The following is a 15,802-nucleotide window of genomic DNA, read 5'->3' as shown; positions in this document are numbered from 1 at the left end:
CATGGACACAGTTCAAAGCCATGGCATTTTATATTGAGATGCTGAGTGTAGTTCCCAGGGAAGGAGCTTGGCCCTGTGACTTCGGCTGCTCAGGGTATGCACTGCCTCTTTAATGGCTTACTGTAGAACAAACACTGAATGTGAAGAAAACAGATACTAATGTGGATTTTTCATAAAAGTGAAGCTGGATATAGTGACCTTTCAAAAAGCGGGGGATACTCTTATTTCTGTTACCCAGTTCTGACCTCTGGGGAAACACGTGGTGTCCAAGACAGACTCATCAGGCTGCCTCCTCTTTGTATTTTTCTCTATAAAATTACCAAATATTTTAAATGAACATAGTGTAATTAAAAAAAAAAAGACCACCCTTTCATCTCTTTCAAAACAAATAAATATTGACACTCTGCTATATCAGCTTCTGGTCTTTTTTTTTTTTTTTAACCAAAAAATATGCACACAGACAGCACCACCTTTGTATTCCTGAATTCCGCTCCATCCCTCTCCTTCCCATCCCGAGATGCTGCTTGCTGACATTTGATTGTAAGTCACCTCTTCTTTTCCATCAGATTCATCAACAATATGGAACCTAGAAACCAAACAGGAATTTCAGAATTCCTTCTCCTGGCACTGACAGAGGATCCCAAAGTGCAGCCTCTCCTTTTTAGCCTGTTTTTGTCCATATATCTGGTCACTGTCCTGGGAAACCTGCTCATCATCCTGGCCGTCAGCTCTGACCCCCACCTCCACACCCCCATGTACTTCTTTCTTTCCAATCTCTCATTTACTGACATCTGTTTCAGCACCACCACGATCCCAAAAATGCTGGTGAACCTCCAAGCACAGAATCAGAGCATCACTTATGCAGGATGCCTCACCCAGGCCTGCTTTGTCCTGATTTTTGGTAGTTTGGAAAGTTTTCTCCTTTCAGTAATGGCCTATGACCGCTATGTGGCCATTTGTCACCCACTGAGATACACAGCTATCATAAATCCCCACTTCTGCGGCCTGCTGAGCCTAGTCCCCTTGCTCGTTAGCATTGTGGATGCCCTTCTCCACAGTCTGATGTTGTTGCGACTGTCCTTCTGCACAGACCTGGAAATTCCTTACTTCTTCTGTGAAGTTTTTCAGGTCATCAAAGTTGCCTGTTCTGAAACCCTCATCAATAACATCATCTTATATTTTGCAGCTAGCATACTGGGTGCTCTTCCTTTCTCTGGAATCATTTTCTCTTATATTCAAATTGTATCTTCCATTCTGAGAATACCTTCAGCAGGTGGAAAGCATAAAGCTTTTTCTACCTGTGGGTCTCACCTTACAGTTGTTTGCTTATTCTATGGGACAGCTTTTGGTGCGTATATGAGTACAACATTTACACACTCTTCCAGGAAGACTGCAGTAGCTTCAATGATGTACACTATGGTAACTCCCATGATGAATCCCTTCACCTACAGCCTGAGAAACAGAGACATGAAGGGAGCCTTGAGGAGAATCATCAGGTGCACACCTGCTTTTCAGTGATTATATTACCTACTTTGGGTTTGGATTTCTAGATCTCTAGATTTTTTCATCAAACCAAAGATGGCTGCAACAGACTCAGCTGTCATATCCAGACATCATGCTCAGAGATACCAAATAGACTGTCCCCAGACCTATTGTTAATAGAGGACTTATTATTAATAGACTTTTCCATAAAATCAATACAGAAGACATCTACTTCCATCTGATCACTGAGAATAGTATCATATCCATTTCTAACGAAAGTTCTGTTTGGGAGAAAATAATTACTGAGAGAGCTTTAGATTGACAATGTAGAGTATGTTTTCTGTTGGGAAGTTAATTCCTATATCCACTACAAGCACTTAATATGTTGCCTGGCACCTAATACTCGATAAAATTTAACTAGGACCACAGTGTTCTATATGTTGCCTTAATATATAAGGCTTATTTTTGCTTGTTCTCACATATTTTCCACTTTCTCCAAAGTTTTTTTGGTTTACCATTATTGTAGTATCTATTAGCATGTTTTTCTCATCTTAGTAATTAAGTCAAATGAATAATTGTTGAGTAGGCAGGGTGGAGCGGGTAGTCTGTTTTGGAACCACATTTGCTTTGATCCTTAAAAAACCAAAAACAAAAAAATATTGATCAGCACGTATATGAGATGTTACTTTTCTCCTTAGTCACCTTATTTTGCAGTTTTTCTTTCTCATCTCTGGTGAGTCCACAGAGGCTAAGTACAATTATTAGAATCATTGAAGTTTTAGGGGATTGGCTGTACTCTTAGGAATCTCATACAAATGTTTGTAATGTATATTTATGAGGAAAAGAATTTTTCTATGGACATGAACTTTATTTGAAGGACGATGTATAGAACGTGAAATAGAATGGGACATAGGGGAAGTTGGCAGGCTTAGGGAGATCACTTTTCCACAACTACAAAGAAGCAGAGCCATCTGTCAGAATTGTCTCTGGGTGTTGGGGGGACAACAAAACAAATCTTGTAGGAGAATTAATGATGTGGCTGGAGAGACTTCTGATCACCACTGATAGTTGGCAGAGGGATTGTGTCTAGCACTAAATCAGGAGGTCAGCTCCTCACCAGACACACCAGGTATATTGTAGTGCAAAGTTGTCTCCCTTTATGTTCATAAAACACTTGCAGAGATGAGTCTCCTGAGGCCTTGTTCATACTGTGGGTTTCCATACCTCACCCAAGACCTACTTTGATATCTGGGGAGTCATCTGAAGGATGAACATTCTAAGTAATTACTTCTTTGAGATTCTGATGCATGCCGAAGTTTCGGAAGTACAGCTTTAATATTAGATGATAGAGAATGGGTTTAGAATCTAGAATATGAAAGAATCTGGAAAGTGGAATTTTTTGAATTTTACTTATTATTAAAATATCATATGCAAAGTACTGTATGAAATGTATCAGTAGTTCTTAAAGAATAGTAGTATAATGAAAGCTCATATACCCATGACCTGGGTTATAAAATAATGGCATCACCATATAATTCAATGAATACTCTCCCACTCTTTTGTCCTGTACCCTCCTGGTGGCAAACACTATCTTGAAATCTATATTTATTGCTTTCTCTGAAGTTCTTGTATTTTGTTGAATCTTATTGTTATCGATTTAATTGTGCCTCCTTAAAAGATAGGTTGAAGTCTTAACTCCTGTAAATGTGACTTTGTATGGAAATAAGATCTTTGAAGATATTATGTGTTAACATGAGGTCATACAGTAGTAGGGAGCATCCTAAACCAATATGAGTGGTGTCCTTATAAAAGAGAAGATATTGAGACAGAGAGTCAAAGAAAGAGGAGGTCATGTGAAGACAAAGGAATAGATGGAGTTATGCTGGACCTGCAAGCCAAAGAGCTCATAAGGATACCAGAAATTGGGAGAGACAAGAAAGGATCTTCCCTCAGAGATTCGGAGGGTACATAGTCCTGTTGACAGCCTGAATTTGGACTTTTAGCCTCCACAACTTTGAGACAATATTTTCTTTTCTAATTTTAAGCCTCCCATTTTGTGATAGTTTGATACTGCAGCCTTGTATAATTCTTATTGTTTTAAGTGATTCTAACTCATAGCGACCCTAAGTGACAGAGTACAATTGTCCCATAGGGTTTTTGGGTTTTTTTTTTTAATTAGTTTTTATTGTGCTTTAAGTGAAAGTTTACAAATCAGGTCAGTTCCTCATAAAAAAATTATATACACCTTGCTATAGACTTCTAAGTGCTCTCCCTCTGATGAGATAGCACAGTACTTCCCTCCCCTCTCTCTCCTCGTGTACATTCAGGTAGCTTCTGACTACCTCTGCCCTCTCATCTCCCCTCCGGACAGGAGTTGCCAACATAGTCTCATGTGTCGACTTGATCCAAGAAGCTTGTTCTTCACCAGTGTCATTTTCCATCCCCTATTCCAGTCCAATCCCTGTCTGAAGAGTTGGGTTTGGGAATGGTGCCTGCCCTGGGGTAACAGAAGGTCTGGGGCCCATGGCCTCCGGGGTTCCTCCAGTCCCAGTATGACCATTAAATCTGGTCTTTTTATGAGAATTTAGGGTCTGCATCCCACTGCTATCCTACTCCCTCAGGGCTTCTCTGTTGAGTTCCCTGTCAGGGCAGTCATCAGTTGTGGCCAGGTACCATCTAGCTGTTCTGGTCTCAGGCTGATGTAATCTCTGGTTTATGTGGTCCTTTTTGTCTCAGGCTCATAATTATTTTGTGCCTTTGGTGTTCTTCATTCTTCCGTGTTCCAGGTGGGTTGAGACACATTGATGCATCTTAGATGGCCGCTTGTTAGTGTTTAAGACCGCAGAAGCCACTCTCCAAGGTGGGATGCAGAATATTTTCTTAATAGATTTTATTATGCCGATTGACTTAGATGTCCCCTGAAACCATAGCCCTCAAACCCCTGCCCCTGCTATGCTGGCCTTTGAAGTGTTCAGTTTTTTAAGGAAACTTCTTTGTTTTTGGTTTAGTCCATTTGTGTTGACCTCTCCTTTATTGTGTATTGTCTTTCCCTTCACCTAAAATGAAACTTATCCACCATCTAATTAGTGAATGCCCCTCTCCTCCCTCCCGCCCTCCTCCCTCTCGTAACTGTCAAAGAGTATTCTCTGCTTAAACTGTTTCTCCAGTTCTTATAATAGTGGTCTTATACAATATTTGTCCTTTTGCAATTGACTGATTTCACTCAGCGTAATGCCTTCCAGACTTCTCCATGTTATGAAATGTTTCATGGATTCAACATTGTTCTTAACTGATGCATAGTATTCCATTGTGTGAATATGCCATAGTTTATCCATTCATCCATTGATGGGCACCTTGGTTGCTTCCAACTTTTTGCTATTGTAAACACTGCTGCCATGAATATGGGTGTGCATATATTGCTTCGTGTAAAGGCTCTTATGTCTCTAGGAATTATTCCAAGGAGTGGGATTGCTGGATCGTTTTTTTATGGTAGTTCTATTTCTAGCTTTTTAAGGAAGCGCCAAATCAATTTCCAAAGTGGTTGTAACATTTTACATCCCCACCAGCAGTGTGTAAGTGTTCCAATCTCTCCACAGCCTCTCCAACATTTACTATTTTGTGTTTTTTGGATTAGTGTCAGCCTTGTTGGAGTGAGATGGAATCTCACTGTACTTTTGATTTGCATTTCTCTAACGGTTAATGATTGAGAGCATTTCCTCCTGTATCTGTTAGCTGCCTGAATGTCTTCTTTGATGAAGTGCCTGTTCATATTCTTTGCACATTTTTTAATTGGGTTATTTGCCTTTTTGTGGTTGATATTTAGCAGAATCATGTAGATTTTAGAGATCAGCCACTGGTCAGAGATGTCGTAGCCAAAAAGTTTTTCCCCATCTGTAGGTAGTCTCTTTGCTCTTTTGGCAAAGTCTTTGGATGAGCATAGGTGTTTGAATTTTTAGGAGCTCCCGGTTATCTGGTTTCTCTTTGGCATTTTTAGTAATGTTTTGTGTTCTGTTTATGCCATGTATTAGGCTCCTACCATTGTCCCTATTTTTTCTTCCGTGATCTTTATCATTTTAGACTTTATGTTTAGGTCTTTGATTCATTTTGAGTTAGTTTTTGTGCATGGTGTGAGGTGTGGGTCTTGTTTCATTTTTTTGCACATAGATATCCAGTTATGCCAGCACCATTTGTTGAAAAGACTGACTTTTCTCCATTTAACTCTTTTGGGGCCTTTGTCAAATATCAACTGCTCATATGTGGATGGATTTATGTCTGGATTCTCAATTCTGTTCCATTGGCCTATGTGTCTGTAGTTTTACCAGTACCAGACTATTTTGACTACTGTGGCTGTATAATAGGTTCTAAAATCAGGTAGAGTAAGGCCTCCCACTTTGTTCTTCTTTTTCAGTAATGCTTTACTTATCCAAGGCTTCTTTCCCTTCCATGTGAAGTTGGTGATTTGTTTCTCCATCTCATTAAAAAATGTCATCGGAATTTGGATTGGAATTGCATTGTATCTATAGACGGCTTTTGGTAGAATAGACGTTTTTACAATGTTAACTCTTCCTATCCATGAGCAAGGTATGTTTTTCTACTTATGCAGGTCTCTTTTGGTTTTTTGCAGTAATACCTTGTAGTTTTCTTTGTATAGGTCTTTTACATCTCTGGTTAGGTTTATTCCTAAGTATTTTATCTTCTTGGGGGCTACTGTAAATAGTATTGATTTGGTGATTTCCTTTTTGATATTCTTTTAGTCGGTGTAGAGGAATCCAACTGATTTTTGTATGTTTATCTTGTAACCTGATACTCTGCTGAACTCTTCTATTAGTTTCAGTAGTTTTTTTTTTTTTTTGCGGATTCTTTAGGGTTTTCTGTGTATAAGATCATGTAATGTGCAAATAGAGATATTTTTACTTCTTCCTGACCAATCTGGACGCCCTTTATTTCTTTATCTACCCTAATTGCTCTGGCTAGGACCTCCAGCACAATGCTGAATAAGAGTAGTGATAAGTGGCATACTTGTCTGGTTCCTGTTCTCAAGAGGAACACTTTCAGAAGCTCTCCATTAAGAATGACGTTGGCTGTTGGCTTTGTATGTTGTTGTTGTTGTTAGGTGCCAGCAAGTTGGTTCCAACTCATAGCGACCCTATGCACAACAGAACGAAACACTGCCCGGTCCTGCGCAATCCTTACAATTGTTGTTATGCTTGAGCTCATTGTTGCAGCCACTGTGTCAATCCACCTCATTGAGGGTCTTCCTCTTTTCCGCTGACCCTGTACTCTGCCAAGCATGATGTCCTTCTCCAGGGATTGATCCATTCTGACAACGTGTCTAGAGTATGTAAGACACAGTCTCACCATCCTTGCCTCTAAGGAGCATTCTGGCTGCACTTCCTCCAAGACAGATTTGTTTGTTCTTTTGGCAGTCCATGGTATATTCAATATTCTTCGCCAACACCACAATTCAAAGCCATCAACTCTTCTTTAGTCTTCCTTATTCATTGTCCAGCTTTCACATGCATAAGATGTGATTGAAAATACCATGGCTTGGGTCAGGCACACCTTAGTCTTCAGGGTGACATCTTTGCTCTTCAACACTTTGAAGTCCTTTGCAGCAGATTTGCCCAGTGCAATGCGTCTTTTGATTTCTTGACTGCTGCTTCCATGGCTGTTGATTGTGGATCGAAGGAAAATGAAATCCTTGACAACTTCAATCTTTTCTCTGTTTATCATGAGGTTGCTCATTGGTCCAGTTCTGAGGATTTTTGTTTTCTTTATGCTGAGGTATAATGACTTTGTATAAATGCCCTTTATTATGTTGAGGAATTTTCCTTCTATTCTTATTTTGCTGAGAGTTTTTGTCATGAATGGGTGTTGGACTTTGTCAAATGCCTTTTCTGCATCAATTGAGAAAATTGGGTGGTTCTTGTCTTCTGTTTTATTTATATGGTGGATTACAGTAATTGTTTTTGTAATATTGAACCATCCTTGCATAAATGGTATAAATCCCACTTGGTCATAGTGAATTTTTTTTTGATATGTTGTTGAATTCTATTGGCTAGAATTTTGTTGAGGATTTTTGCATCTATGTTCATGAGGGATATAGGTCTGTAATTTTCTTTTTTTGTGGTGTCTTTAGCTGGTTTTGGTATCAGGGATATGCTGGCTTCATAGAATAAGTTAGGGAGTATTCCATCCTTTTCTATGCTTTTAAATACCTTTTGTAGTAGTGGTGCTAACTCTTCTCTGAAAGTTTAGTAGAACTCTGCAGTGAAGCTGTCATGGCCAGGGCTTTTTGTTGTTGTTGTTGTTGGGAGCTTTTTGATCACCTTTTCAATCTCTTCTTTTTTTATGGGTCTATTTTTTTTATTTAGTTGTTCTACCTCTGTTTGTGTCAGTTTAGGTAGGTAGTGTGTTTGTAGGAATTCATCCATTTCTTCTAGGTTTTCACATTTGTTATGATACAATTTTTCATAGTAATCTGACATGATTCTTTTGATTCCAGTTAGGTCTGTTATGATATGGCCCATCTCATTTTTTAATCTGGTTATTTGTTTCCTGTCCTGTATTTCTTTAGTCAGTCTCGCCAATGGTTTATCAATTTTGTTAATTTTTTTAAAGAACCAGCTTTTTTTTGTCTTGTTAACTCTTTTAATTGTTTTTCTGTTTTCTAATTCATTTAATTCTGCTCTAATTTTTATTATTTGTTTTCTTTTGGTGCCTGGCTGTTTCTTTTGTTGCTTTCTTTCTATTTGTTCAAGTTGTAGGGACAGTTATTTGATTTTGGCTCTTTCTTCTTTTTGTATGTGTGCATTTATTGATATAAATTGACCTCTGAGCACTGCTTTATCTGTGTCCCAAAGGTTCCGATAGGAAGTGTTTTCATTCTCATTGGATTCTATGAATTTCTTTATTCCCTCCTTAATGTCTTCTATAACCCAGTCTTTTTTGAGCAGGGTATTGTTGAGTTTTCAAGTATTTGATTTCTTTTCCCTGGTTTTTCTGTTATTGATTTCTGCTTTTATGGCCTCATGGTCTGAGCTATTACCCGGTATATGAGTGTATGAGTCCATTCACTATTCTTGAATAGAATCAGCTCAGGTGTCCTGATAGTGGGTCACCTAGTGTGTGGTGTAGGCTCTCACCTACTATCTTAGAGGAGTAGTGGTGATGGTTGTATGCACCAGTTTCTAGTAGCGGCAAGGGGTCACACACTCCAAGGAGGGCAGGGTGCTGACAGCCTTCCCCCAAGTGCCAGTGAGGAAGGAGCCTCTATGCTCTCTAGAGGACTCTGGTGGGTGGTCTCTACAGCTGTACCTTAGGCACCCAATGCTTGTACCTCTAAAGATTGGTCGGTGTCATTATCCTCAGACCCCTTTAGCAGGTGGCTATGTGGTGTGGATGGAGTCTCAGCCCTCAGTTCCCTGCTGTGGATTAGTGAGGGCTCTGTTTAATAGGTAGAGCCATATTAGACCTCCAAAACTTGTCTTTCCACTTCTAAGCTACAATAATTACAGTCAGATCTCTAAAAGAATTGCTTTTGTATTAAAATGGCCACCTGGTTCCATATAGGAGTGATAGCCAAAAACTGTGTCTCTTATGCCTGGATGGAGCTGGTTCTGTACTGTTACTCCAGTTTAGAGAACTCAGGAAAGGATTTTTTTTCCCTGATTGTTAATTGCTGCTTTTCCCAGGCCAGGAGAATGGGTTAGAAAGAAAAAAAAAAATCCCGCAGAGCACTTCACTCTCTGGCTCAGGGAATTCCAATGTTAATGAAGCCAGCTGGGGCAGGGAGGGGAGGGATCAGATAGATTGGAGAGAGTAGCCTGGTAAAGTAGACAAAGTCACTTTTGTTATTTGGTGAGGACTGTTTTATCTGACATTCCAGAGGGGTGTGTAGACTGTGTGTGCTGGCTGGGTCCTGCCGAGATTACCCCAGGCGGTTAGGGCTGCCTCCCATGCTTGCCTTGACTCAGGAAGCCACAGTCAGCCTCACCACTCTGGCCCCAAAGCTCCACAAGGGCTCAGGTCTGGGGCGTGGCTAGCGAGGCTCTGAAACTGGTCGCTGCTTCAGAATGAGATTCTCGCTCCCTTGTCACTCAGGTCAATTCCTTAGTTCTGTATTTGATGGTCACAATTCATAGATTGTCATGTATGTAATCGATTCACTTGTTTTTTCAAGCCTTTGTTACCAGAGGGATCAGCAGAAGCCTCTGCCTAGTCAGCCATCTTGGTCCCACCCCCATAGGGCTTTATTGGCTGTAATCCTTAGAGAAACAAATCGCCATGTCTTCCTGTCACGAGGCTTTTGGGTGGTTACAAACCATCATCCTTTTGGCTAGAAGCCAAGTGTTTAATCATTGAGCCACCAGGACTCCTTTGGCACACCTATGGAATTGCCACTAATTAATTGTACTTGCTCTACAAAACTGGCCATATGATTCAAGATAGTTGTTTTATCACTCCTGGGTGTATTCCCATCTAATTTATAAATTTCACTATTTTTAAACTTATTAATAGTGAAATTTCAATGAATGAATTATGTGTCCTGATTGTGCTTTTGAAATTCAATCATGTTGCTGTGTGTAATTGTAATTTATTTGTTTTCAATGCTGTATATTTTTCCATTGTGTATGGTGACATTACAAAATATGTATTCCTTCTGATGTTGATGGAAATTTTGGTAGCTAATTTGCTATTAGGAATAAATCTGTTTGAATATATTCTTATATGTCTCTTGGTGGAAACTGGAGTGAATTTCATACCTGGGGTGGAATTTTGAGGTGTGGGGAAGTACCTACTGTGCTTTGAGAACTTCCAAAGAGTTTTCTTCAGTGAATGAACCAATATAAACGTCCGTAAGAAGTTCCTGATGAGCCGTATCATTGCTGATACATTTTCCCTTGTTCTATTTAGTGGTTGTGAAAATTATTTCATTTAGATTATTTCATGACATTTCTTTTATTGATGAAGCCAAGCATCTTCTCACATATTTAAGAGCCATTTATTTTTCCTCTTGAGGAAATTTCCTTTCTGGCATTTCTATTGAGCTGTTTATCCTTTTCTTACTAATTCATACCAATTCTTTATACAACCAGTAAGTAAACCTTTGTCAGTTATATGCACAGCTATTTCTTCTTTGGATGAATGGATTTTTTTTTTTTTTTTTTTTTGCGTATGAACATAGGTGCTTAGTTTTAGTATAGTTTTATTCCTCCCAATTTTCCTTAATGGATTGTGCTCAACAGATCTCATTTTTGAAACTACTAATTACCTTAATCTAAAGAATTTATAATTTTTCTTTTACTCTTGAAGCCTGGACCCACCTGTAATTTATTTTTGCCTTTCCTATGATGCAGGAATTCAAATTCATTTTTATGTTGCAGAATCTTTTTATTAAATAATCCATCCATTCACTGTAATGGCACTTCTGCAATAAATAAAGTGTCCCTTTATGTGCTGGTCTTTTTATGGACTGTCTCTTTATCAATAAGTTCTTTGTATCTATCCATGTACTCCAATTGCAGTTCTTAATTATTTTAACCTAACAGTCAGCTAAGAATACATTTGTTGTCATAACAATTTCCAACCGCATTCAGTTAGAACCACAGAGGTATCACAGGTTGAATGCTTTCCTGATAATTTGCAATTTACCACAAAAATCTTGACAGCAAAGAGCCATAATTTCAACTTATGGTGTGTAATATGGAAAAAATAAATATACGGAAGCTAGTAGTCTGGAATTAGGAAAAGTTGGAAAGCAAATGTCTGTTACATACTCAGTCCATTTTGATTACAAACACTGTATTAGAAAGTGCTGAATACATTTTCAGAAAGGACATCAACATTCAATGAACCACATGTAGAATTAGCTTTTAGAATCTGTATTTTTAGGGTACATTTGCTATACTATCACTTGTATTCATACAAGATATATATCAACAAAATAAACGATCTTTTAAGCCTAAACATGGTATGAGCCATCTTGATATTGTTATTAGAATAGGGGTGCCTTCAAATGTGCTTAAAGAAAGAAGACTAGAATTCATTAACAGAAGGGAGGTTTGTCCACATGTGCCAAGGGCCTGAAAAGGGTGTGAGCAGGAAGAATTGGGGGGCGAGGATGACATATTCCTGGTGTGTGTATGGGAACTATCCAATGTAAAGTGCTTCCTTCTTTGAGCCTTGTTCCTTAAGGATTTGGAATACTCTAAGATCAGAATGGAGCCCTGGTTGCACAGTGAGTAAGAGCTATGTCTGCTAACCAAAAGGTCCACAGTTTGAATCCACCAGTCGCTCCTTGGGAACCCTATAGGGCCATTCTACTTTGTCCTATAGGGTTGCTATGAGTCGGAATGGACTAGGCGGCAATGGGTTTAGTTTGGTTTTGGAAGATCAGAATGATAGCAAAAAACACTTACTAATGAGGAACTTTGGCTATGGAATGCTCAAGGGCCATAAAGACTGCAAAGAGTACACCTTTGACAACACTTTCAACAGCCCTTTCAAGGTCCATGGACTGTGCACCTGAGCCCTGAGACAGTCCACATAAAGACCAGCACATAAAGGGATGCTTTACTTATTGCGGAAGCGCCATTACAGTAAATGGATGATTTAATAAAAGATTCTGCAACATAAAAAGGAACTTGAATTCTTGCATCATAGGAAAGGCAAGCACCTGTGCACATTTCTCATCCTTGTAAAACCCATAATTATTTTTTTTAATTTTACCACGGTAAAATATATATAACAAAATATTTGCCATTTAAACCATTCTTAAGTATGCTGTTGTTATTGTTAAAAAGGTGCTGTCAAATCAGTTCCAACTCATGCTGACCCTTTGTACAACAGAACAAATCACTGCTGAGCCACCCTCACAACTGTTGCTATGTTTGAGTCCATTATTTCAGCAACTGTATCAGTCCATCTCTTGAGGGTCTTTTTCCTTTTTTTGCCTACATTAAGTATGATGTCTTTCTCCAGGGACTGATTCCTCCTTATAACATGTCCGAAGTATGTGAGATGTAATCTTGTCATCTTTGCTTCTAAGGAGCATTCTGGTTGTACTTCTTTCAAGACAGATTTGTTCGTAGCCCATGGTATATTCAATATTCATCACCAACACGACAATTCAAAAGTGTTAATTCTTCTTAGGTTTTCCTTCTTCATTGTCCAGCTTTCCCATGCATATGGGCAACTGCAAACTCCATAGCTTGGGTCAAACTCACCTTGGTCTTCAAGATGCCTGTGTTAGTCATCTAGTGCTGCAATAATAGAAATACGACAAGTGGATGACTTTAACAAAGAGAAATTTACTTTCTCACAGTCTAGCAGGCTGGAAGTCCAAATTCAGAGCATGAGGTCCAGGGGAAAGCTTTCTCTGTCAGTTCTGGAGGAAGGTCCTTTTCCTCAATCTTCCTCTGGTCAAGGAGTTTCTCAGGCATAGGCAGGGGCCCCATGTCCAAAAGACACACTCTGCTCCTGGTGCTGCTTTCTTGGTGGTATGAGGTCCCCCTGTCTCTCTGCTTGCTTTTATCTTTTATATCTCAAGAGATTGCCTCAGGACACAATCTAATCTTGTAGGTTGAATCCTGCCTCACTAACACAACTGATGCCCATCCTCACTCATTAATATCATAGAGGTAGAATTTACAAAATATAGGAAGATCACACGATACTGGGAACCATAACCCAGTCCAACTGATGCACACATTTTGGGGGGGACATAATTTCATCTTTGACAATGACATCTTTGCTTTTCCACACTTCGAAGAGGTCTTTTGCAGCAGATTTGCCTAATACAATGCATCTTTTGATTCCTCGACTTCTGCTTCCATGGGCATTGATTTTGAATCTAGGTGCAATGAAATCCTTGACAACTTCAATCTTTTCTCTGTTTATCATCATGTTGCTTATTGGTCCGGTTGTAAGGATTTTTGTTTTCTGTATGTTGAGGTGTAATCCATATTGAAGGATGTGGTCTTTGATCTCCCTCAGTAAGTACTTCAAGCCCTCTTCACTTTCAGCAAGCAGGGTTGTGTCATCTGCATAATACACTTTGTTAATGAGTCTTCTTCCAATCCTGATGCCCCATTTCTCTTCTTATAGTCCAGCTTCTTGAGTTACTTGCTCAGCATACAGATTGAATTGGTGTGGTGAAAGAATACAATCCTGGCACACACCTTTCCTGACTTTAAGTCACACGGTATCCGCTTGTTCAGTAACAATAGTTGTATGCATCTAGTTGTAAAACCGTCAGCACTATCCATTTCATAATGGTTTTCATCACCACAAATAGAAACCACATATTGTTTATTCATTCATTTGTGGATTGACACTTGGGTTGTTTACACATTTTGGCTATTGTGAGAAATACTGCAATCAAAGTTGTTGTAAAACAACAAGAGTCCCTGCCTATAAGTCTTTTGGATATATATGTGGGAGTAGAATTGCTGGGTCGTATGGTAATTCTAGGTTTAACTTTTTGAAGAAACACTAAAGTGTTTTCCAAAATGCTGCACCATTTTACATTCCCACCAGCAACAAATGAGCATTCCAATTTCTCCACATCTTCATCAATACTTGTTAATTTCCAAATTTCTGATAATAGCCATCCTGGTGGATGTGAGTGGGTATCTGATTGCGGTTTTGATTTGTATTTCCCTTAGAAATATTGATGTTCAGCATCTTTCTATGTGCTTGCTGGCCATATGTGTATCTTCTTTGGAGAAATATCTATTCAAATCCTTAGCTCATTTTCAAATTTGGTTGTGTTTTTCTCCTTGAGTTGTAGGAATTCTTTCAGTATTCTGGACATGAATCTCTTATCAGATACATGGTACCCAAACACTTCCTTCCATTTTGTAGGTTGTCCCTTCCTTTCCTTGATAAGGTGCTTTGAATCACAAAAGCTTTAAATTTATTTTTAATTTTAATAACATTTTTATTAAAATATAATTCATGTACCACAAAGTTCGTCCTTATAAAATGTACAATTTAGTGATTTTTAGTATGCTCACAAAGTTGTTCATTGATCATCATTATCTAATTCCAAAACATTCTCATCACCCAAAGAAATGAAACCCCATACCCATTGGCAGTCACTGCACATTCCTCTGACCACCCATCACCTGGAAACCACTAATCCTATTTCTCTCTATGGCTTTGACTATTCTGGATATTTCTTATACATGAAATCATAGGATTTATGCCTTTTTTTAGTCTGGTTTCCTTCATTTAGTGTAATGTTTTCAAGGTTCATCCATGTTGGAGAATGTATCATAACTTCATTCCTTTTTTGGCTGAATAATATTCCATTATATAACTATACCACATTTTGGTTATTAATTTATGGGTTGATAATTTCAGTTTTCTCTGTATATTGCTTTTGTGACTAATGCTGCTATAAACATTTGAGTACAAGTTTTTGTGTAGACATAGATTGTCAATTATTTTGAGTATATACCTAGGAGGGGAATTGCTGAGCTATAAAGTAACACTGTATTTAGTATTTTGAGGAATTGCCGACTGTTTTACAAAGTGGCTGAATGACTTTACGTTCCCACCCACAGTGTATGAGGGTTTCAATTTCTCTGTACCTTTCCAACACTTAATATTATCTGTATATATAGCAGGATTCTATGAGGAAAATACTAAATGATGCAGGAAGCATCAAAAGAAGATAGAAGGAATACAGAGTCACTGTACCAAGAAAGAATTGGTCAATGTTCAACCATTTCAGGAGGTAGCGTATGATCAAGTACCGATGGTTTGAAGGAAGAGGTCCAAGCTGCTCTGAGAGTATTGGCTGGCAAAAAGCAAGGCTCCAGGAATTGACGGGATACCAACTGAGATGTTTCAACAAACGGATGCAGCACTGGAAGTGCTCACTCATCCATGCCCATAAATTTGAAAGTCAGCTATCTGGCCAACTTACTGGAAGAGATCCATATTTTGTATTGTGCAAATTATCAAACAATATCATTAATATACTCATGTAAAATTTTGCTGAAGATCATTCCAAAGTGGTTGCAGCAGTGCACCAACAGGGAACCACCAGAAATTCAAGCCAGATTCAGAAAAGGGCATTGAACAAGGGATATCATTGCTCATGTCAGACGGATCTCGGTTGAAAGCAGAGCATACCAAAAAGATGTTTACTTGTGTTTTCTTGACTATGCAAAGGCATTCGACTGTGTGGATCGTAATAAATTATGGATAACATTGTGAGAAATGGGAATTCCAGAACACTTAATTGTGCTTATCAGGAACCTGTACTTATATCAATAGGCAGTCTTTTGAACAGAGCAAGGGGACACTG

At 38.8% G+C, this 15,802-nt stretch overlaps 1 protein-coding gene across 1 annotated transcript; it reads left to right on the top strand.

Annotated features, from left to right (window-relative positions):
- Window positions 1–579: 579 nt before the first annotated feature.
- LOC126071031 (olfactory receptor 7G2-like) lies at window positions 580–1,518 on the top strand. Its single transcript, XM_049875340.1, has one exon. It carries the CDS (start codon window positions 580–582, stop codon window positions 1,516–1,518), a length of 939 nt encoding a protein of 312 aa, XP_049731297.1.
- Window positions 1,519–15,802: the final 14,284 nt, after the last annotated feature.

Source organism: Elephas maximus, chromosome 3 (assembly GCF_024166365.1).
Source record: "Elephas maximus indicus isolate mEleMax1 chromosome 3, mEleMax1 primary haplotype, whole genome shotgun sequence".
NCBI lineage: Eukaryota > Metazoa > Chordata > Mammalia > Proboscidea > Elephantidae > Elephas > Elephas maximus.
The sequence above is the reverse complement of the archived record's forward strand: the minus strand, read 5'-3'. Positions and strand labels throughout refer to the sequence as shown.

Excerpts from the sequence above, each read along its gene's own strand:
- LOC126071031 (XM_049875340.1), top strand. The coding sequence starts at position 580 with ATGGAACCTAGAAACCAAACAGGAATTTCAGAATTCCTTCTCCTGGCA.